The sequence below is a fragment of the Enoplosus armatus genome, chromosome 1 (genome assembly GCF_043641665.1).
Source record: "Enoplosus armatus isolate fEnoArm2 chromosome 1, fEnoArm2.hap1, whole genome shotgun sequence".
In the NCBI taxonomy this organism is placed as follows: domain Eukaryota; kingdom Metazoa; phylum Chordata; class Actinopteri; order Centrarchiformes; family Enoplosidae; genus Enoplosus; species Enoplosus armatus.
Genome location: NC_092180.1, coordinates 11,905,230 through 11,928,582, shown reverse-complemented (window position 1 = coordinate 11,928,582; position 23,353 = coordinate 11,905,230). Strand labels below are relative to the sequence as shown.

Sequence of the window (23,353 nt, the reverse complement as noted above, 5' to 3'; positions counted from 1 at the left end):
TGGTTCAAATTGATTACAGAAGTAAAAACAAAGGCAGGGCTTAAACCGTTACAAAAGATGACACATGAAACAGAAACACACTTGATGTCTTGTAAACAATAGTGAGAGGGTGTGGTCGGTCAGGGCATAGTAACGGTATACATTCTGCTCGATAAGCAATGTGATTGACATGCCACTGGTGTTTATGCTTTGTACAGGAACAAAAAAAAAACCCCTAAGATAAACACAACAACATTCAAAACTACATACACTGAGCTAAAAAAAAACAAAAAAACACACACACAAGGATTCTGTGAACAAAAGACACCCTTAACCCTCTTCCCCCAAAACGGTGTAAGAAACCAACAAGAAAATAAAAACAAAAACATGACAAACAGGGGTTTAAAAACCAAATTTCTGGCTATCTGTATCCAAATATGCATGTATATGTATACCAACCAGGATGTGTGTATCTCTCAAAAATATCCAGGACTATACATCTAGCCACCTTGTCTGCACAGTGTAATAGTAACAACCATTGCACTTGACTAGACATACCATACACAGCTATGCTGACTGACAGTGTGTAAATACCTTAAAAGTTTCAGATAATATTGCCATCAGGATACATGAGCAGCTCTCACACACAGACGGGCCGCCTATGTGGTAGGTCGGGAAAGCTTTTCAAGCCCAAGACCAGCTAAAAATAGAGAATCATCACAAATCAACATTTCAATGGGATTTTTAATTGAGGACGATAAAAAAAGAGATCTATTCAGCATTAAGCTATTTCTTTCCGCTCCACTGTTTGTGTTAATGCCAGTCCACTTTTTGGTTCATTCTGAGAAGATTTAAGTCTCGTAACTGTCTGCTTGGGCCTGACACAAAAAACATGACTATGGCAAATGCCACCACGCAACAGAGTAATATAAGTAACCTAAAATTTAAAATCCCTGACAACACTAGCCAAAACCCATTGTAGATTAAACATTGATAAAAATTAATAGGCTGATGTGACTGGAGCTTAAGGTTTAAGCCTGTTATGATTTTTAGTTTTACTGGAATCCTACATGGGAACTGAACTCCCTATAGGCCATAATAAAATTTAAATATATTTAAAAACACCCATTCAAGTGAAAGGCCACAGGTATCATGCAAAGCCAAATAAGGTTCAGGAGTTTTCTGACACACTGGTACCACCCAGTGAGTAAAGTTGGAACAGCACCTAGAAAGTAAGCTGCTCTCAAATATCGGACAAGGGGCAGACAGACTGACAAAACCATGTCAGTATGGAATGAAACCTTTCAGTGGCTGTTACAACTCTTCAGTCTACTTAATATGAAAAGCAGACATGCTGGGAGAACGTGTGCTGAAAGACCTGTGTCCTGTTGATTTTAGACGATGATGTTTTGTGATGATTAGAAATGATTTCAGTCCAATTTTTGTAAATTAAAAACAGGAAAAATGAATTTGAAACCATTCTACATTAACATGATGGTTTTGCTTGTGAATGACATCTCTCCAACTTTCATCCCACCCATATATATCTATGTGACTTTGCCCAACAATGAGTACATTTTTTTTTTCACTGAAAAAGGCATTTTCTTGGTTCGAATTTTTTCAGATATAATTGTGTAGTAAAGCAATGAATAATAATCCTCTGTCTATTCTTTAAATAAATCCTCAACAACTATTCTGCTACATCTGAGGGACTATATGGTGGCTGGCCTGTGGGAGGCCGGTTTAATCCAGAAGTGTTCTCTGTCAGCTATTTGTGAGTTGTGGTGATCCACGTCCAGGTGAGTTGGTCTTCCTCAACCCATGACTGAATCTAGAAATGGGATTATACAACTGTGCACTGGAGTCTTTCAAATACTGACAGAATCGTGTACACATTTTGGCCCATGGATATGAGGGGGGGGGGAAAGTGCTGCCCAAAAGTGAACTGTACATAAAAAGATACTTTTTATTTCTTTTATGTTTTTTCTTTACACTTAACTGAGTGATATTACAGTACATAGGTTATTTACAACTGTGCAGTAATGTGTGGCAAAATAAATTATCTAGAAGGCAGCAAGAATACATTGGTTAACGAATATAAAAACTGTACATAATTTACGGAATACAACTTTTTTTCATTTTTCTTTTGTTTTTTTCCATTAAACTAATATTGGCTCTGTAGTGTTTCAAGTCACTTCCTCAGAAACAATGAAATGCCCAAGTAAAGAAATAGACAAAAACAATATTTCTCTCCTCCTGCCAAACCACAATTTCTCAATAGTCTCTTTGAATCTCAACATTCGTTATGTTTCTTCTGGTTGTCCCGCGGTGTTTTTGCAGTCCATGGCGGTCTGATGTGTTTGTGTTGGAGCAAGCAGGGTGGCTGAGGAGCACTCCGGTCTGTCCTCAGAGATCCATGCCTGTCCTCTTCTGTTTAGCCAGGCTGAGAGGCTGCAGGGTCAGTCTCTTCCTCTCAGACACTGGGCCCCGACGTGCACACATATTGCTAAACCTCTGCTGTATTCCAACCTGCTGCAGGCTCTGTTGCACTACTGTTTAGCTAGGCCTGGTGCAGTGTGAACAGAGAGGGCCTCCTCTGGGTATACGGTCTTATAGCCCCGAAAAAACCATCAGCGGCTGGTTCTAGCTTCCTGGTCTGTCCATCCCAGCTGTCTTGCTGTAGATACACATTAAAGATCCACATGATGCACCACGGCTCTGTTGACTACCTCTGGGTCAGCGCTGGACTCTGTCTGTAGTTCTCCTGGCCCACCAGGAGCCCTGGGTCAACAGGGGAGGCTTCTCCTCAGTCCTCCGTCCGGACAGGCAACACGCTGTTGGGAGAGCTCTTCTCTGATACCTCCTCCCAGTGGTGGTGGTGGGTCTATTGAAGCAGGGACCGAAAAACGAACTCAGAAAATATATCTCTGTCCCCTGTCTCACCGTAACTGAGCACTGAGGAGTTGTGTCCCAAAGTCAGAGCCTCAAAGCAAAAACTGTTTCTGCTTCTCACACTCTGATCAAACAAAAGCGTAAAAACTTTGAGGATGAAAGTGCAAGTTGTGTATTTTCTTTTCCCCAGTAAAAACATGTTTCCTTCTTCACGGAAGGGAATTGAGAGCAAGTTTTTCATCTTTACTCTTTTTCTATAGAATATAATTTTTTCCTGTCTAAAGTCCTCTTTCAAACTTGCTAGCCCTTTCCATTCGTTCGGTTCAACGAAGTCTCTTTGAGAAGAAGTGATTCAGACGAAGTTTGCTCTCTATCTGTGAGCACGTGTGTCATGCAGGCAGCAGGACAAAGTCGTCGTTGACATCGACCATTGGCACGTAGAAGGACGGCACTTCGTTGACACAGAGGGACTTGTGCCCTGCTGGGTCCAGCTCCTGGACCTTCAACTGCCACTCCATCCTTTGCACTGCGTTGAGGGCTGCTGCCTCATGCTGTTGTCGCATCAACAAACATGTCTGGGGGAGGAGAAGCCAAATATAAATCCACTTGGTATATACACAAGATTATGGCATCAATGCCTTTAACTGAAGACATAACTGCAGAATGCCGATATTTACCTTCATGCGGTCATATTTATCATCCACATCCTGGATCCAGGAAATGAACTGACGAGCGTTGAAGCGATCTCTCACAGATTTGTTCTCATCACCCTGAGAATATACACCAAGTTACAATGTAGATTAAGTAATGGATCAAGTAATAATTGGATGCCTCAAATAAAAATCAGTTATAATTGACTTGACACTTAAGGGTATGTTCATATATTTCCTACCTGGCTCTCTGATGGCATATTGTATACTTCAGAGTCCAACAGCATAGTGCAGGCACTGAATGGCACAGCCTGATTGGCTATTGTCCTGGCTGCTCTGCAGTGGACCCTTAAAACCTCCTGCTCGCATGAAACAATCAGCTTCTCCTGTGAATATTAAGCAAAAGAGAGAAAGAAAATTAATATTAGATATTAAGTTGGACATCAGGCTGACCTGCAGGCTGGTTGGTGGGGTTAATAGAAATGGCCCTTGATCAACAAAGCTGCTACGTTTGTTTCAAAGAAATGGTCATCACTTAATTAGCGAGAGAGATGAAATAGTTTTGTATCTGCAATTCACTCTGGCTCAACCTTGAGTAGGAGGTATGCAGATTTCACTTGCATTTCTATTAAATGCAGGCTTTGATCTTTCATCAAACAAGTGCTCACAGTGTTAAGTGCACATGTGTGTAGCTGTATGTACGAAAGCAGGGACAAAGAGTGAGCAATGAGTGAATTAAGGATTGAAAATAAGCCTATATAATGATCCAGAGTATATTCCTTACCCGTTCTATGCTGTGCTGCAACCTGAGCTTCCCTCTCACTGCCTCCTGTTGTCTGAAGAGCTCCTTCAGAGGTTCTGACAGTGATGGAGGTGGGGCAATCTGATGAGCAAACACAACATAGAGTATTATATACCTTATGTCCCTATTAAACAAGAACAGACAGTATGAAAAAAAGGTTTGTTTACGTTACTACAATAAGATATAGTATTTATGTCTAGAACTAATGTATGTCTTTTGAATTGCTTTACTGCTCAAAAATGAAATGTTAGCAGAAGCTGACATTTATTCTACACTGTTTTAAACCTACTCACTACTCTGGCTATATCATTAGGGAAAAGGTAAAGACATCATAACTTACAACAGGTATGTGGAGCTTGCTGAGGGGCTTGCCATCCAACAGGTAGGAGCCGGTGTAAGTCACATATTCTGCGTAACACTGTGGGGCCTGTGGGGTGATGTAGCATAGAATCTTCCTCTTTTCCTCAATCTTCTTCCTGATCTGCAGGTACTCAAAGTAAGGGTTGGAACGGTCACTGTGGTAGGGCTCAATATCGTCCAGCTTGATGGCATTAACTACTACAGCCAAAGTCTGTTGAATCATTTCCCTGGTCTGCTGCATGGCTGTGTTAACCAGCTGGACTTGGACCTGCTGCCCAGCAGAACGTGGAAATTTCCTCTTCCGTGGGTGCTGGGTCTGAGATTCCTCTTCGTCCATGGAGAGAGGGCGACCTTTTGTCGTCTTACTGAGAACCACTGGCACAGAAGTTGTCAAAGAAGTAGGTACAGACACTGGGGCTGAATTAGATGCAGTAGAGGAGACACTAAGCATAGATTCTTTGTCTTTCTTCAGAGCTGACAGGGAAGAGGCTGAGGTGGGTGTCGGTGTTATAGTAGGAATCGTATTAATGCTTACTGCTGGACTGGTCGTTACAGGGGTGGCAGTCGAGGTTATTACGCTGGAGGTAGGAGGGACAGCAGCAGCAGAGGGATTGTTCTTGGCGCGATTGCGGGTAATCCTTTGAGGGATTTCATCCACCTTCTTGGGGATATCTACTGTGGTGGACACAGTGGTCAGGGTTACTGGTGTTAGCTTGGATGTGGTCTCCTGAGGGTCTGGTAGTTCCACTGTGCTGGAGAGGGTGACTGCCACTGGGAGCTGAGGAAGAGGGCTGCATGACACGGATTCTGCTACGGGCTCAGGCATGTCCTCCTGTCTCACCTCTGACTTAAGAGCAGACACTGAATCCATGGGTGATTGCAATGACTCAGTGAGGGAGTGGATCTGTATGTGATGCTGCTGACTGGTATCTGATTTCACAGATGAATACAACATATTGGGATCTGACTCATCAGGTCCTCCATAAGGTCCTTTTCTTTCCAACATGCTGCCCTGTTGTTGTGTCAGGGACATAGAGCTGTTGACCGGCACACTCTGTGGCTCAGGATCTAACTCTTGCTGGAAATTGGCATGTGGTGACGGTACAACTAAGTCTTGTCCAGTAGGTTCCTCTAAACCTAAGTCTCCAGCAGGGCATGGAGTCTTAGCCAGGTTTGGTAAGTCCACCTCCATTATATCTGGGTCATCTCTGTCTGTAATGGTATGTCTAATATGGGTCGTCACAGTCTTACTGTGGTCACTTGGTTCTGGGTCTCGAGACTCAGCTTCTTCAGACTTGTCTGGTAGTGGTAGGTCAGGCAAGGAGAACGGTCCCAGGTCATCCAGTTCATCTGCATCAGCTGCGAATGGGTCTGCCCAGGGCACCACAGGCTCAGGGCCCACAGCTGGAACCATGTGTTCATCAGTTGTAGCACTGAAGCCGAGTGTGGTCTGTCTGCTGTCTGGTTCTACACATGTTGACTCAGTGTCCATCTGGTGACTATCCTCTATGCTAGGCTTGTTACAGTCGTGGAAGAAAGACTCCAGCCTATTGGAGGATGATGAGGTGTTTAAATAGTTGGGTTCCCCATCAATAGCTGCATCAGGCCTCTCTGGAGAGGGGATGTCAGCCACAGCCTCCTTCTGCTCATCAAAGTCCTCTGGGTCCTCTTTGTGCCACCTATTCCAGGTAGCATATGGTGGAGTAACAGAGGGGTGTGCAGACAAGTGCTGCATGTCACTGTCTGAATGGGAGTAAGGACTGGTTATTTTGGAGACAGCAGCCTCTATCTCCCCATATGTCCTGTGGGGAGATTTGAGGTCCATATCAGGATTCCAACCCATGCTGTGATCAAAACAGTTCTCTCCATGGTTTGGTGCAGAGTGTGTGGGGGAGAGCTGGTGGACCTCTGTATCCTGGTGGTCTGGAGACTCTGTAGGCCAGCTCTTCCTCAGAGGGTCTTCAACGGGAGGGGAGAATGGCTCCCTTGTTTGCTCTGGCTCCTCCACTACACAGTGGTCTCCATCAGCTCTCTCATCCATATCACCCATATCACCTTCTTCCTCATCATCCTCCTCTTCTTCATCCTCCTCTTCCTGCTCTTGTTCTTCTGTGACAGAAGGAAGATCTGAGAGGACCAGATTAGGCTCACTGTGGTGAGGTTCAGAGATATCATCTATGTCCAGGGGTGGCAAAGCAGCAGGAGCTGGGGTTGGTGGTGCAGCAATGTCGAAGCAGGGCTCCTGGGGGTCTGGCCTGTGAACTGGTGTCGAGGGTTTGGGCAAGAAACTGTTGTATACATTTTCAGGAAGGTGTTCATTACCCTCGGTGCCAGCAAGAGTTGGTGCAGACACATCTGGTGCTGGATGGGCTGGCTCCAGCCGAGGGGACAACATTCTAATTGGGGAGAAATAGGGAGATGACAGACACTCCAGCCTATCCACAGTTGCTGATTTGTCATCTAGAGTTTGGGAAGATGAAGGATCAAATTCAGTTGCTGGATCACTCTGCTGTCGAAGGAACTTGTCAGCCTCAGCCTTGAACTCATCCTCGAGAGGCCTGCGGACGTCAGAGGATGCAGAACGGCTGACAAGTGGCAGCTGGAGGTTCTTCGCAGGGGTAGGGCAGGTGCCCTCCTGGAAACTCTGAGAGTTTGAGTACCTGCTGGGTGGACAATAGAAAGATGAGACATTAGAAAATATGTCACATTAAACAGAGTACAAAACACTAAAAATGACCAAAACAGGAGAGTACAATACAGTACGTAAGCATATAAATACCTTTCAAAGAAGGATGGGGAGCAGGCATTCATTGACATAGTCATAGCGGATGAGTTCTGGCAGTCCAACCCATCCAACATAATGTCAGGGTAATCCTCTGCACTACAAGATGGGGTACGTGGAGTCTGCATTACTTCCTCAAAGCTGGGGCAGGAGATGACAGATGTTGGTGTGGGGACACCAGTTGGCCTGTTTTGATCTGGCCTGGGAGAAGCTGGGAGGTTCTCCTTCATTTGATGGCCAGCCAGCCAGTCTTTTGAGTTTTGGCTGTCAGTAGGCTGGAACTTCCTGCCGGGGGACATCATTTGGGCCGGGAGACCCACATCCTTCAGCCTTTTCTCTTTAAGACCAGACTCCAGACTGTTGGATTTCTTTGATGATAATTCACTGCGGTTTTTCCGTACTTCCTCTGTGGACTTGGTTTTGTCCTTGAGTTTAGGGTCCCCTGACTTGGGTCTCAGCTTCTCCATCTGCTTCATCCTTTCTTTATGTCTCTTGTGGCGCTCTTCAATCTCCTGGTCTTTTAGACTCAACATCTGACCAAAACTTGTCATTTGATAATCACCATCCACCAACAGTTTTTCTCGTGGACGATTATCTTTCCGCACTGTGTCTTTGGACTGAGTGATCTTTTCATTTTCATCCTTAGCCTTAGATTTACTGTGGTCCATTCTGTTGTCTTTGTCCAATGTATCACGATTTCTGTCTTTTTTCATATCAAATTTAGGACTTTCTTCTTTTGACCTGTCTTTCAGAACAGTGACCTGTGGGCTATCTTTCAACCCTGACTTCACATCCTCTTTGGAGTGTTTAAATGACCCAAATCCATCAATGTACTTATTTTTCTCCTCCTTAATTTTTTCCTTATGTTTCTCCTTTTTCTTTTTGTCCTTCATTCTGTCACTGATGACACCTGTTGCTTTGTCTTTATCCTTTTTGGACATTTCTTTTTCAAATTCCAATGTTTTATCAAAGTCATCTTCACCGTCTCCCTTACCTCCATATGGGAATGTGTAAGGGTCTGCCTCTAGAGGCATGGGCTCTTTTTCAAAAGGTAGGCTCTCTCTGCGGCTGTAGGACTCTCTGATTTCCTCTGTCTTGTCACGTTTGTCTCCTTTGTCCTTCTTGACCTTTTCTTTCTCCTTGTCATGGCTTTTCTTGGACGAGGAGGAAGAGGAATGTCGATGCCTCTCTTTCTCTCTGAACTTGTCCTGAGGTGTAGATATGGACAGGGAGTCTCTCCTGTCCTCAGACACATCAGTGAGGCTGATTGAGTCATAGTAAGCAGTGAGGACTGGCTCATGACCTCTGTCAGTGAAACTATCTGAAGAGATTTCACTGTTCTTGTCATTAGAGTCATCCTTGTAGTCATTCATAGCTTCCTCTTCCAATTTTTCCAAGAGGGACTTTTCATTCTCACCACTGCCCTTTGAGGGTTTCCTTTCCTTAGAATGGTCCAGCTTGTCTTTATATTTGCTCTTCGTCTTTTCCTCACTGGTGTCCCTTTTGTCCAAAAGCTTCTGCTTATTTTTCTTCTCTTGGTTTGAGTCAACTGACATTCTGTCTTTTCTTTCTTTGTGTTTTGCATCAACAGAATCTTTCTTGTCTTTGTTGTGTTTCTCTAGGGAGCCTTTCCTCTCTTTACCTGTGTCAAATGTGGCCTTTTCTTTCTTCTTTTCTTTGTGTTCTTTGTCTTTTGCCTTTTCTGTGTTATGTTTAGCCTCTGCAGAAGATTTTCTAATTTTTTCTGAAGGGAAGTGATCCAGCTCATCCTGATCAGGTGTTGAGTCTTTTCTGATGGAGTCAGACACAAGTGCAACACCACCATTGTAACTGTCCTCATCATCATCACTTTCATCAGTGAATATGTCAGCTATCTTGTACCACGTTTTCTCTCGGATTTTCTCAGTTTTTCTTTCCTCCTTCTTTACCTCCAAGAAATCCTTCTCCCTATCAGCATGTTTGTCTTGAGAGGCCTTTTCTTTCTTGTCCTTGGTCTGTTCTGAAGACATCTTTCGATCTTTGTCTTTGCCATGAGACTCTTTGTGTTTGTCTTTGGCTCCCTCCTTCTTGTCTTTGGTGACCCGGTCTGCATCCTTTTCCTTGACAGCTTTTTCTGTGGAGCATTTCTCACTTTTATCCTTCTCCTGATCAGCTCCTCTGTCTTTTGTTTTCTCTTTGTGCTTGTCAGCTTTTGTCTTTTCTCGCTTTTCCATTCCCTCACTCTTCTTTTCTTTATCCTTTCCAGAGTGGTTTCTTTCTCTGATATCACACGATTTACTGACAGCATCAATGTCTTTGAAGAAAGTATCATTGCCATATTCGTCTCTAATAGATTCCGGCTTGAGTTTTATGTCCTTTCTTTCCTTCATGAACTCATATGAATCTTTACGGTCTCGACTGCTGTCCAGAGAATCCTTGTCTTTTTTGTCTTTGAGTGTTTCTGTGGACTCCTTCCGCTTCTTTTCTTTTTCAACAGAGTGACTGGAGTTTAATTTTTGTTTTTCTGACCAATCTTTTTTCTTGTCATTTGTCTTTTCTGAAGAGTCTTTGTCTTTCTTCTTAGAAGTGGCTTCTTTATCCGATCTTTTCTCATTGTGATCTGATTTCTTGTCCTTGACTTTGTTTTCTTTCCTCCTTGTCTCTTCCTTAACAGTCTCAACAATCAGTTTAACAGCGTTGTTGGCTTTGTATTCCTTGTACTCTTTGACAGGAGCGTCCCAGCTGTCATCTCCATAGGAGGAGTCAGAGGACATCTCGGAGCCCCATCTGTCATGATGGTCATCTGAGGCACTGAGCTTTGTGTCCTCCAGGTTAAGGAAACGGTTGTTAACATCATAGCCTTCGTACTCAGACTCTTCTTTCTGTGCTTTGTCTTTTTTACATTTCTCCTTCTCCTCCTTGGTGTTTTTCTCCTTGTCCACCTTGAGATGCTTTTCCTCTTTCTGCTCACTTTTCCGGTCTGCCTTTGAGGAGGACTTCTCCTTGGACTTTTTCTTTTTCTCCTCTTTGTGAGCCTTTTGTTTATCCTCCTTGGGCTTCTCCTTCTCCTTGACAGTTCTATCCTTGTCAGATTTTACAGGCTTCTCCCTCTCCTCCTTATTCGTCTTGTCCTTGGTGGAGTCCTTTGTTTTCTTATTTTTCTCCTCTTTTGCTGTTCTATGCAGGTCTTTTCCAGATGACCAATCCTTATCCTCAGACTTGCTTTTCGAAAGCCTATCCTCCTTTTTTGAATGGTCTTTTTCGTGTTTGGATAACTTAACCTTGCTCTCAGCTGGCGATTCTGACTCAACAATTAGGGACTTCTGCCTTGAATCATCAAAATCAAAAGAATAGCTCTTGACAAATTTCTCATTCATGTCTTGATTAAGCACTAGACTGGGAGCTTTGTCCTTTTCCTTATTTTTGTGCTTGTGCTTCACTTTATGCTTTTTCAGCACTTTGCCATCTACATCGGCTTTGGACACCGCACTTTCTGCATTGGAGTTTTTATAGGGCTCAGAATTTTTCTTATCTACTGTGTTGCTGTGCACATTGTTATTCTTCTTTTTGTTCTCTTGCGCTTTCCTCTTAACCTGTTTTATTGACTCTACGCTAGAATCAGCAGAGGAGTAGTCAGACTCACTGGATAGTCTTGTTCTGACTGAATCTGAGAGAGAACTGACGTCTGACCATGTAGGAGATGACACAGTCTTCCAGCCATCTGTCCTCCACTGCTTTGGATGTTGTTCTGCTAATGATGGTACTTGTTTCTGAGAGTTCAAGTTTCCATGGGAAGAGGAGGAGGATGCATTAAAGCCAGGGGATTCTTTCAGGCTCGTTGCAGAAGAGTCCTTAATACTATTTGAGCCCTTATCATCCTCACTCTCCATATCTCCACAATCAGAATCAGATGTACAGAATTTGTCATTGACTTTACCAAACCTGACTTCTTTACTGACATTATTTTTACTCTCCTTCTTCCGCTTCTTTTTGACTTTATTCTTGTCTTTCTGTTGTTTAGAGCTCATGCTGCCAGAGTCTCTAGTCTTGGTATTTGTTTGCTGGGCTTGTTGCCGTGGCGTAGGCGCCGGTGTGAAACACAACGTCCTATCATCCTCGTCTGAACTGTTACTGTCGGAGATGATCCGCCTGACAGTTTTCTTTGGTGTGAGCGAGTTGCTTTTGGAATAGGTTTTGACCTCCATCTTGGGTATGGAGATGAAGCTGTTGGCCTTGCTGACCGGGTCCTTACGGAAGTCTTTTTTCAACAGGTGCTTATCGTCCACAGGAGGGACACGTTCCTCCTCATCATCCTCATCAAATTCGTATTCATCTTTGATGGGTGTGACAGCAGATTTAGGAGGGTCTACGGATTTCCCTTTCAATTTCAGGCCCTTCTCAAACTCTGAGTCTGTGTTATTGCCATCGACAGAGCTGGACGGGGCAAATGAGGGCGCATCTTCCTCCTCTGAGGATTCTGTGTGAAGTAAAAAGAGGCACAATCAATACACATTTTAATGTAACACTTTCAGCCCCATCTACACTAATAATAATAATACTTAAATAACTTATAACAGTCATGTAATTAGGTGACACAAAGATTTAATGTTACATACCTGATGAACTTTCTTCACTTGAGGTGTAAGTGCCTTTCCCCAGCAATAGATTCAGCATAGTTGGAGAGTTGGCAACCTTCAACGGTGTTTCACCTCTCCTGTTGCTTTGACGTGGGTCCCCTCCATACCGTAAAAGTAGCTTAACCACCTGAAACGAAACAAATCATTTCATAATATAAATTACAATTTAAAAGGTCATATGACCAAGTTTTCTTGTGGTTCAGAATATAGAGGTCAAAGGTTACAAAGTTAATGTAGCAGTAGCTTCACGATTATTATTTGGTCTTATGCATGATCCATCAATAACCTTGACAGACAGAATAATGATCTCAAGAGAAAGACTAGAAACTCTACCACCATTGACTTTCAGTCAACTAATTCTATTACTTAGCCTTCTGAATTAAGAAATGTGATTTTGTTCTTTACTATTTTGGTAATAATGTTCAGTGAATTCAGACATGAACTGCCTTTATTGACTATGCATCTGTCTTACCTTGAAATGTCCATTGTTGGATGCATCGTGTAGAGGGGTGTCATCATCCAGACCCTTGGTGTTGACCTCTGCTCCGGCTGCCAGCAGCTGCTTGGCCACATCATAGTACCCCCTGTTGCACGCCTCATGCAATGCAGTCCAGCCTAAACATAAGAAGAATTACTGTATGAGAGTTGTATGCAACATATGAATTACTATATATTGCTACATGAACAAAGTAGAGGACAGTCTATACAAAGAGCCTCTCACCTGCAAAGTCTTTTACATTCACATCAGCTCCCTCGCTGATGAGCTCCTTGATGCGGCGTACCTCTCCACGGATAGCTGCTCTGTGCAGCCGAGTCTCTCCTCTCTCATTCCGTTTATTCACTTTGTCTTTGGTTTTAGATGCAGAGTTTGGCGTTCCCTTCTGACCCAGACTGGACTGTGACTGATGCTTTGGTGTTGTGTCTGTAGGTAAAAGATGGACACTTAACTTTCACAATAGAACAATTTCTTACGGCGCATTTTTAAAGAATTTGCTTTTATCGTTGTTTCTATTTTTTCAACGACTACTATGAATAACATTTGTTTGAAGGGCTTACAGCCAGAAGGGGGCAATCTTACTCAAAGAATCAACAGCAGAGTGGTTGGACCTACTTCACTTGAGCTCATTTCATCACATTTACAAGATTAAACCCAAGCCTTAATCACATTTACATCATTGAGTTTGCACAGCTATTGTCCCAAATTATATTTGAAACACACTCACTTAATCTATGTTCATGCCTTCAGGCATACAACAAAGGAATTAATATCTAAATCAAAGTGGCTATGCATTGGCCCTCACCAACCCAATTCTATCTCAAATGTCAACAGTAAGAGAAACAGTACAATGTTGCAACAATAATGCTATTTTAGATATCTAATTCTAACATTTACAGCCAAATGACTTTGTCTACCAAAAATAAATTTACCATTTGAGAGGACATAAGGAGGAAGTACATTTTATGAGTAATCATTTAACAGCAGAGAGGATATCAGATAACAAATAAACAAAACCTAAATGCTTGCAGGCCTCTTGCATTTGGTTGTCTGTTGGGATTTGGCTCAGATGCTGAGACTGCACCAATGATTCCAGACCAACTCATTCCTTGCTGTATTTTAGAAAAATAATTCCACTACTGTAGATGAACGAATGTGTGACTTTTACGGCTGCACTTTCTGACTGACAGCATCGGTTAAATTGCAGCTATACCGAGAATTAATGTGGATTAGCTTGTATAACTAGTTTCAACTGGTCCTGTCCAGCCACAGAGTATGACCGAGATGTGGCAAAAAAACACAGCAGGCCATTTGCTCAACCTCCAGAAAATTAACAAAAACAATCAACATCATGCCTTACCCCCTTCCCTCAGCCCCTCTCTCTTTAAGCCCACCTTCATTGCTCTCCCACACACACAAACACTGTCGACATATAAAAGCGCCCTCCCATCCCTCTTTCCTTGTCTGCTACCCGTCCAAAGAAGACGTGGCCTCCATGATAAGCACGCACCTGGACTGTTGACGGACTCCTCAGCTGTCATTTGCATGAGCAAGGCCACCTGCTGCCGCTCAGAGAGGGGGTACCCGGCCCGGATCCCTGGCATCCCCATTCCAAACGGCAAGCCTGCCTTCCGGGTGTTGGTGGGCTCCTTTTTAATGCGCTTCCGCTCTGGACCTGGTTTCTCTGTAACAAAAGTGAGAGGAGCGAAGTAAAAAGTTAATTTTATTGGGTTACATAGACAATGTATGCATGCACTTAACTACACATTCATTCATGCACACACAAACAAATCTCATTTGCTGAACCTTGTGGAAGGGGAGTGTAATAGGTGTGTTATAGTATTATACCAATAAGACATTCAACATTATTGTGAAATTATTCACTGGGTAAATGTATTATCACTCTCTCTCTCTCTCGATACGACTACTTAAAATAGTTATTATTGGTTATTATCTTTTTTGCCATGTTGTCCATAAAAACAGAACAAAGACCTTCACCCATCTATATTCCCAATACCTAACAATTTTTCAAGTCAATAAATTATCAATAACAACAGCAAAAGCACTTTAAAATTGTGTCCTTACTGGTGTCTGACTGCTTACTGTCAGACCAAAAGACAATAAAGCAAATAACAATTCAATTAACAATTATTTAACAAATGGTGTTCTAATTACTACACACACTTTGCCCTCTCGTTTGCCAAAAGTCAGCTAGTGTCCATGCCAATCATCTAAATAAACCTCTGTAAAATAAAACAAAACAAAACATACTTGCTCACATACTACATACTGTATATGTAGCCCAGTGTGTGAGAGGTTTGGTGGTAGCAGGGGGTGACTTTTGTGTTATTACCCAGCTGCCCCTGAGGAAGGGAGGGGCCAACAGGCAGTGTGTTTATGTCTGTCTGTCTCCAAGCCAATCAGCCAGAATCGAGACGAGGGGAAAGAGGGTGTGACTTGGCACAACCACGGTTATTACGAAATAGTTGGTTTACATTTCAATTCAACATGGCCTTGCCAAGGTCACCACATGCCTGCCTGCCTGCCAGGCTTACTGGAGACACAGTGCTACTGGACAAAAGCAGCTGCTCCACAAAGACACACCCAGCAATTATTTTCAGTGGCAACATACCATATGATGACCCTTACAGAGGGGAAAGCTACACATGACTGTAACACTTCATCACTGCGGGGTCACAACTCCCACAGCAAGAAAACGCTAGCAACAATACAAACTCCTACCACAAAGAGAGAAAAAGAAACAGCAAATTCAAATGTGCATGTATAGAGACACCAGCATAGAAGTGGATGTGTCTGAGCCTGGTTTCTTTGGGACTTTTCTCATTCCAAGACAGGCCACATAGCTCAATGCCACAAACACACAAGTAAATAAGGCAAGAAGGAAGCATGGAGACTCGCGCTTCCGGTGGCTAAAGGCATTCCAGGAAAAGATTTTTCCAGTCATAAGCACAGAGCTGATGAACTTTCACTAACATCTGTGAACGCTTACAGCTAATGTGCCCCCACCCCTCTTTGATACACTCTCACGTTCTCCAAAGCATTTGCCATTTAGACACATTCCTTCTGCTAGGACTTTAACAGCAAGAACCACAGAAGCAGTCCAAACATGTTTTTTGAGCAGCAGAACAGAGAAAGTGCTACGCTAGCTTTTCCAGGCTAAGTTTACAAGATTGGGAACCAGGAAGGCAGTTATGACCCTGATGCACCCATATAGAAGACTGTTACTAAACAACATACAAGGCCTCCAACACAAGATCTATCATCAGTGGCAGAAACTGGCCTGCTCATCTCTGACATAGATCAGATTCCCGGTACCACAAATCTAAATGCAGATGGGGCACTTGGAGCAGGTATGATGACTGTTTCAAACCTTTAAAAGGTAAACCATCTAGGCAGAAATGACAGCTTCTTAACCCAGCAACTACTGCCCGTACAAATGTAGGTGATTTTAATTTGATAAGATGTTGTGGGAAATGTTGTGGGATACAGCTACATACAAAATGTGTTCCAGATGATTAAAAAAGAATGGGATATGATTTTGCTTTCATATGGTTTGTGTTTGGTTAACCCCTCTGTGAATTTAAGGAAAGATCCAGATCAAAATGGTAAAGATGGTTTGAATAAACATGACTGTGTCCAATGCATGTCTACAATTATTCATCATCACATGAATCAAAAATGCACACGTGGATCATTGAATTTCACAGAGGAACAAACAATTACACAACATAGTGTGTAAAATAACAGCCTGCTACCATAGTATGTATTTCAGTTGGATGTCTATTTAGGGAACGCTGCTAGGGCTTTTATGTGTCTGAGTAAAATGATATTACTCAGCTTAGAGACAGGGTTGAAACCTTACTCTCTTTACTGCTTGAAACTTGACTAACAAGATAAGAGAAAAGGAGAATAAAAAAAGGAAAGCACGCTAGCTAGGGATAGTCACCCATGAATAGACTGCCTACCTGAGCCCAGGGAGGGGACCACATCAAACATAAATGTCTGCTTATAATAGAGGTAGATTTTGATATGGCAGGCAGACAATACCACGGTGTTAGCTAACGCCAAAAACAAAGAGAATGTCTGGTTCAGTTAGCCAACAGACCCAACAACAAGAAGAACCACTCTAACCTGCCCGACCAGGTATGTTTGACCGTAGCACGTTAGAGTGAAACAATGTTCTGTTTAGGGACTAATAAAAATTGCATAAACAGGAAGTTAAGGGAGAAGAGGCAGGAAGTGGCCAACAGGATGTTTTGTCAAAGCTTTGTACTGAGCAAGAGAGACTATATACACTATTAACATAGAGGGGTGTGCTATGATCTGTCCGTCCTCACTGTCTAACAGCCACGTTTGTTGCATATTGCTGTAATCAGTTATGCGGCAAGTGTAAGGCTTCTGTCCATTGGTTTTATTCAGAGCCAGTGTGAGACAAATCTCTGAGTGTTATAATCTACATGTGGGTAAAGATGTGTGAGCTGAAGATCTGTGCAAACCACTGTCACCACTTTGCAAACAATTCTACATAGCTCAGGTCACACCTTCCTTCAATGTTCACATACTTGACCATCATTATTGTACTGCACAACTGACCCAATGGCAAAGTCATTGCTGCAATTACCATTAATGTCTGAGAAGGCTGTAAAAACAGACTGAAGTGACAGAGTTGGAGCACATTATGATAAATTGCAAATCCAAAGACACAAAAAGAGCAACTGACTTACTGACCAACACAAAGCCGGTTACATTTGTTTGGCCAATAACGTCAGCCTTCTCAGACATGGTATGGTGCTGTGTGGCAGTAATGTTGAGAGGACAGCCAAACTTTAAAAGTCATCATTTTCATCAAAATAATTTTCTTATCATCTAAAACAGAGAAAAGCAGCATATCCTTACATTTAAGGAACTTGAACCTTGTCAATTAACTTTGTGTCAATTGATTTATAGATTAATCGACTCATTTCAGCACAATAAAATATGTCAACAACTACAAAATTGTTTGTTAGGCTGCAGTCAAACACAGTTTAAGAGATCAGAGACAGCATGAGGTGACAGAACAAAGTAATAGGGCTGTGTTTGTCTCACGTATGAAGATAACAACTGTATTTCACAATTCCGTTGTTTGCAAACTAAAAGAAGAGGAGAGGCAAGAAGGAAAAGATTTTGTTGTTTTCCTATTGTTTTGGTGGTTCAGTGAGGATGGAGATTTTCTCAAAAAATGACCTGAAAACACTAGTTGCTTTCACACGCAAACAGCATTTTCAGAAAGATCCTTCTTAGCGTGGGTGTAGTCTTAATCTGACAAGATTGTTCTACCATCTAGGCCTATCCCTGACGTCTGACTGCTGCTGCTGTGGATAGTGGTGATGAGGAGGAAGAGCGGAAGGAAGATGACCTCAGGAGGGAGGAATGCTGCTGTCTAGCGCTCCTCAGGAGGAGGTCAAGGGAGGCTTGGCAATTCTGCAAAGGGAGGGATGAGCATAAATTTTGAGGGCTTTGATCAACTTCAACTTGAATGATCTACAGTGTGCTGTCCACAGGCGTACAATGAGCACATATTCCCGTCCCTCCACTAGCTCACTTATAGGCTCTTGCAATACTTGTAAACACTAAGCAGACAACTTGCATGTGCATGCTTCAATGCAATACGTATTAAAACATCAGCATTACTGCAAAGGCCTCGTCTGCCATTATAGAAATGTAAAATCCATTTAAGGTCAGCCCAAGCTCAGCTTCGAGTTGATCATCCAGATGAATTTGGTATTCACCAGAGGACAATTTAAAACACTAGATTTTAAAAACACCTCCAAAGAATATAACTGAGACATTTCATAAGGGAACCAAAGAAAGCCAATGATGGAAACTGATTGAATAGGATTCAAGAGCTACTTTGTAGAGAATTTTCCTTGTGGTGTCTTACATTTAAGATTGCAGCTCTTAAACCAAGACAACCACTTGATTCCATATTATTCCCCTTTTGGCTGATTGCTATTACGAGACAATCGCCAATCTAAAATATTTGCACATAAAACACACTTTTTAGCAGACTGAAACATTTCACATTATTTTAGCTTTGTGTTGACTTTCAATGAATGTCCTTAATAGCTACAAAATATAAAATAGATAAAATAAATCAGCGTTATTCTAAAAGACTAAAACTTACATAGCACTGCAGAATATTTTGGTAAACGATACCATACCCCACGGTCATAGCTAATCCCCATCAGCTCAAGCCACAGAGGAATGGAGAGTTGGTAGTGGGTGTGGTTGAGTGAGGGCTGTGACGTGCCAGAGGTGTAAAATTTAGCAGAGGGGCTAGACACCGACCCAGCAGGGTCAGAACTTGAAAGGCCAACCAACAAAGCCAGACTATAAAACACAGATATGCAGAAGATGAGAAAGGTATGCAGACGCATAAGTCCTGAATAACAACATGCACAGGCAAAGATACAGCGCAAATACATTTCTCCAACCCTGATGACTTCTCCAACTATTGCGCTAGCCACCGCTAAGACAAAACAATTTTGCTGATGTGATGCAATACATCCTAATAAACTTAGTACCAACATGACAGACAGATGCTAGCAACTTGACTGCATAAACTGTGAGAATTGTGTAAGGCATCAGGCCTGGAGTCTTCCTGGGTTCTAAAGTTTGTAAACACAATAAACTATTAAGAGACAGTTCTGTTCAAAATATGCTGCAGGGAGGTAAAGTTGAGGGCTGAAAGACCCATAGCCCAACCCAATAACAGATCAAGCTATTAGCATACTAATAGCCAGACTGTCCAGCTATTGTTCCTAAGATGAGAGTTCACACCTCTCTTTACTGAGGGGGTTGGGGGTTGACCTCTTTTTTGGAGAAGCTATGAGAAGCAGCCTAAGAAAGCCAATAGGTAAATAATATGAAACCAACTAATGAGAATAAAATAATATATAATAAGCGTACATTATTTCTGAAGAGACAGTACACCAAATAATCTTGCAACATAAATGTAAGCATGCAAAAGGCAATGACACGCAAACACACAAACACAACAGGGATTCAAAAGTGCCAATCAAAGGAGTAATGAGGAAACAAGTTAGAGCTTCTCAATCAAACATTCCACGTATTCATAATTACCTTGAGCTACACAGTAATTACACACAACCCCACGTGTCTGCAAAATACATGTCCAATCTTAGTAAACTCAACCCCAAACCACAATAGTCATCTGTTGCAACACGGATACTTTTAGCTTTCCACTGCTTTTTCAAGTGTAATCTCAGAACATAAACCGATGTAGAGACCCAGCCAGCGCTCATGATGAAGGCTGTTACCAAAGTCTCTGAATTGGACCATTATCAACAAACTAAATCCTGAACCCTTAAAGCCCAAAGTCAAACAAGCATGGGCAGAAGCCCTTCTCTCCCTAATTAAAGAAAACACAAAGCCGGAGCCTTACCAAAGCCAGACCTGGTCAGGACTGTACGTTATACAAATTCCCACTTAATTGGATCATGATTTTGTGTGGTCTTCCTCTCCTTTCAGACTGCGATTGTAGGAACAAATTCCTCGGTTCTGCCACAGACACACAGCTAAGTTGAAGCTAGAGCTGGGAGCCCATTCACTTCACAAAGCCCAACCCCCTTTTTACAGAGCATGCCTAACTACTTCCTGCAAGCTTGAGAGGATGTGATGTAACAACTCCCATTCCTCTTTCATTCCCACTTTAAAGTCACATGGAGGTGGAGATGTCGAAACATGCATTCCCATATTCTCTTACCTGAGTCAGAATCTTTCTGGTCTCCATTAGCTCCAGCAGTGAAGGGCAGCTTCCTTTTAGGAGCCTTTTCTTTCATCTCTTTGGCCCCATCACTGCGATCCAATTTGGGAGTCTTGTTTGACAACACTTTATCCTGAGAAACAGACAAATCAGAGCATGAAGAACACTTTAAATGACATGGTTTTAAGTGTGACTAGTTCAAAAGAGACATAGGCCACTACAGACAGACAAGTATGAGCTAGCTGTGGACCCTGCAGCTCCCTTCTGCAGTTGCCCTGACTCTTTTAGCTATTATGGGCTTTGCAGAGCAAAACTTTTCCATGGAGTTTCCCCTTAGATTCCTGGCTCCCCAGCCACAGGACAAAGAGCCAGGCGCAGGGAGAGGAGGCTGAGCTGAAGCTGACGCCGACTCGGCTCTGTGGTCTACAGCTGCTGCAAACAATCACAAGCCCAAGTGTATCTGCTATCAACAGAGGACACAACACAACATTAGAGGAAACCATATTTCCTAAATTCAAAGCTATTCATATCCAACATATTTAAAGTGCTTTACTACTTTTAATGTAAACATTTATCCTACGTGTGCAGTGTAGAGCTGTATTAATAATATATAAATAAAAGATACTCAATAATAAAAGGACTAGGACTATATCTACGGCCAAAAATAAAAACAACTGGATTTCTAAATGAGTGTAAACACATATGGGCAGGAATGTATGGTACAAATTGAAATAGCTAAAGGGTCTTAATCACCAGAACAGACAGTGGCTTTGTATAAGTTTTTGCTCTGTTAAGATTACAATTGCTATGTAAATATAGTGGTGTGCCCTTTATCATTACATTACTTGTCAAGTGCGGTTCTGGTCCATATTATGCAGACTGAATGCATCCCCCTTATATTCAGTAGTCGATATTTCAGTTAATGACTGTGCTTGTAGAATACAATGTGTGTATTTGGGTGTAAGGTCAAGATGTTTTTAAATCAGTATGCTTCATGTACAGAGAGGGTTTAAGGTCTCATAATGGAGCTGCAGGAGCAGGTCAGATGTAATGTACACGCGCTCCCTTTATTTCATTTAATTTCTCTGTCCTACCTTCTGTCCACTACTCATCTCTCTCTAGCCTCAGGGCAGGTTTTCCATTATGTGTCGACTCTTTGAACTCCTCCCCCTGCCCTGCCCCAGTCATAAGACTATGATGTCATGGTACAGTAGAGACAAACAGTGTCAGCTACAGTTAGCTGATCTCTCTCTCTCTCTCCCTTCCCCTCTCTCTCTGTCTGTGTCTCTACTCAGCTACACAAAGGCTTTTACAAGAAAACACACAATTTATGCAAAAGCATGATGTAAACATCTGGGCATGTGCAAAAGCTACAGTACATCTAAGCAGGGAAACAGAGATGCAAGGGAGTGAAGAAAAAAAACATTCAACAGTGAAATGCAGAGCCAAATTGCATTGGTAGAAAATGGTCAAATCACCAAAGTTAGACTGGGTTGTTTTTGCTGAAAAACTTAAATGTAAAGAAATCTTTGACAACTAGAGACTTTCCTCAGATCTGCCTTCATAAGACACCCTGTTTGATGGTCTCCTAGCAATGCCTTTTCGTCTCACTCTGTTTTCCACCCACCCCTGTGCGCTTCATTCCCTCCCTCCCTTCCTCCATGCCAGTGTCTGATGCAATCCTTTGCAGAGGGCTGTAAATCCATGCCTGCATAAGCTGTACCTCTTCGCTCTTTGCCTCTTGGTGCTGCTGCCGGTAGCATCACATTTGGCACACACCATGACATCATCAAGCTGCGCCCAACACTTTGTTCCACTGCAAACAACTGTACCTACGTTAAATTAAGGGGCTACCTTCAAAGCCTGCATTTCAAGACCAAATATGTCTAACAGGCCAACAAGGCTGTCCCATCCCAAAAGGTGCCTCTGAATGTAGCTAAGAAATTCAAACTCCTGAATTTCAAGGGCACAAACACTGCATTCTTTGCGGGCCATCAGTATCCAACAATCCATTATGACAAAGTCAATTGTGTATTAAGGTGGTCCTGGTAAAGTTGGGAAATAGTAACTATTTCTAAGTAACTAGGAATTTGAGTTACGAATGAAATAGCCCCTGCAAAGTGTAAATAAGAGAAGATTCTTGATCTTGGTACCCAGGTATGTTGTTATTAAATCGTTCACATGGATATTGTTCGATGTCTCCTCATCTGTCAAGTATATTACAGGGACCCCAGCTGGGCTACTGCACAGGCCAACTACAGAAGAAGAATTCAAACTATAAACCACATACTTTTACAACTCTAGCCATTTTATTTCCAAGCAAATCAAAAAATCTTTGGTGCCATTTTTGATTGGCATTATTTTTGGTTTACTTTTAAAATGGAGGAATGTTTGGAGACAGGTTCTACACTTTTTCCACCTTGTTACTGATAGCTGGACTTTCTAGTTCTGGTAACTGAAAAATATTGAACTAAGGGACAAATGCAAGCCCAACTACAAAACATCACCTCATTGACATAAATGACATCACAGACATGGGGAAACATTCATAATGTTTGCCTCATCCACTGAGAGCAGGATCGTCCACAGAACAGCGTCACTGAAACTGGAAAACACTCAAGTATCATGCAGAAGGACACTTGGGGGGCGGGGCGCAGATACTTTCTGTTGTGGGGAACGTTCCCAGGGCTTCTGATTGAAGGCTCGTCTGCCTACTTTTCCTAAACCAATTTTCTTATTTATTTTAGCTAACATTCGCTTACTGTCTGTAAGGCCTTCCACGGTTTTATAACTGTTGATCAGATGTAGTGGTTTAGTGTCAGAAAACTGGGATTATATGCTGTATACAAACATTTGCTGATTGAGCACAGTGTGTGTTTGTAGGTTTTTCCAGTCTTACCTTCTTCCCACCCTGCTTTTCCACCATGTCGGTGTTGAGTGGGAAGTGGTCCAGCTGGGGGGTTTTAGAACCCCCACCTTTGGGCATCGTT

General features: G+C 42.5%; 1 protein-coding gene across 1 annotated transcript; it reads right to left on the bottom strand.

Moving 5' to 3' along the window:
- Positions 1–1,999: 1,999 nt before the first annotated feature.
- ankrd11 (ankyrin repeat domain 11) lies at positions 2,000–23,352 on the bottom strand. The gene is made up of 13 exons (XM_070920852.1): positions 23,263–23,352; positions 20,364–20,496; positions 14,088–14,261; positions 12,803–13,003; positions 12,554–12,696; positions 12,061–12,208; positions 7,463–11,921; positions 5,227–7,343; positions 4,664–5,172; positions 4,306–4,404; positions 3,764–3,907; positions 3,549–3,641; positions 2,000–3,446 (listed from the first exon to the last, which is right to left on the bottom strand). Exons 1-13 carry the CDS (start codon positions 23,347–23,349, stop codon positions 3,261–3,263), a joined length of 8,493 nt encoding a protein of 2,830 aa, XP_070776953.1. The 5' UTR covers positions 23,350–23,352; the 3' UTR covers positions 2,000–3,260.
- Position 23,353: the final 1 nt, after the last annotated feature.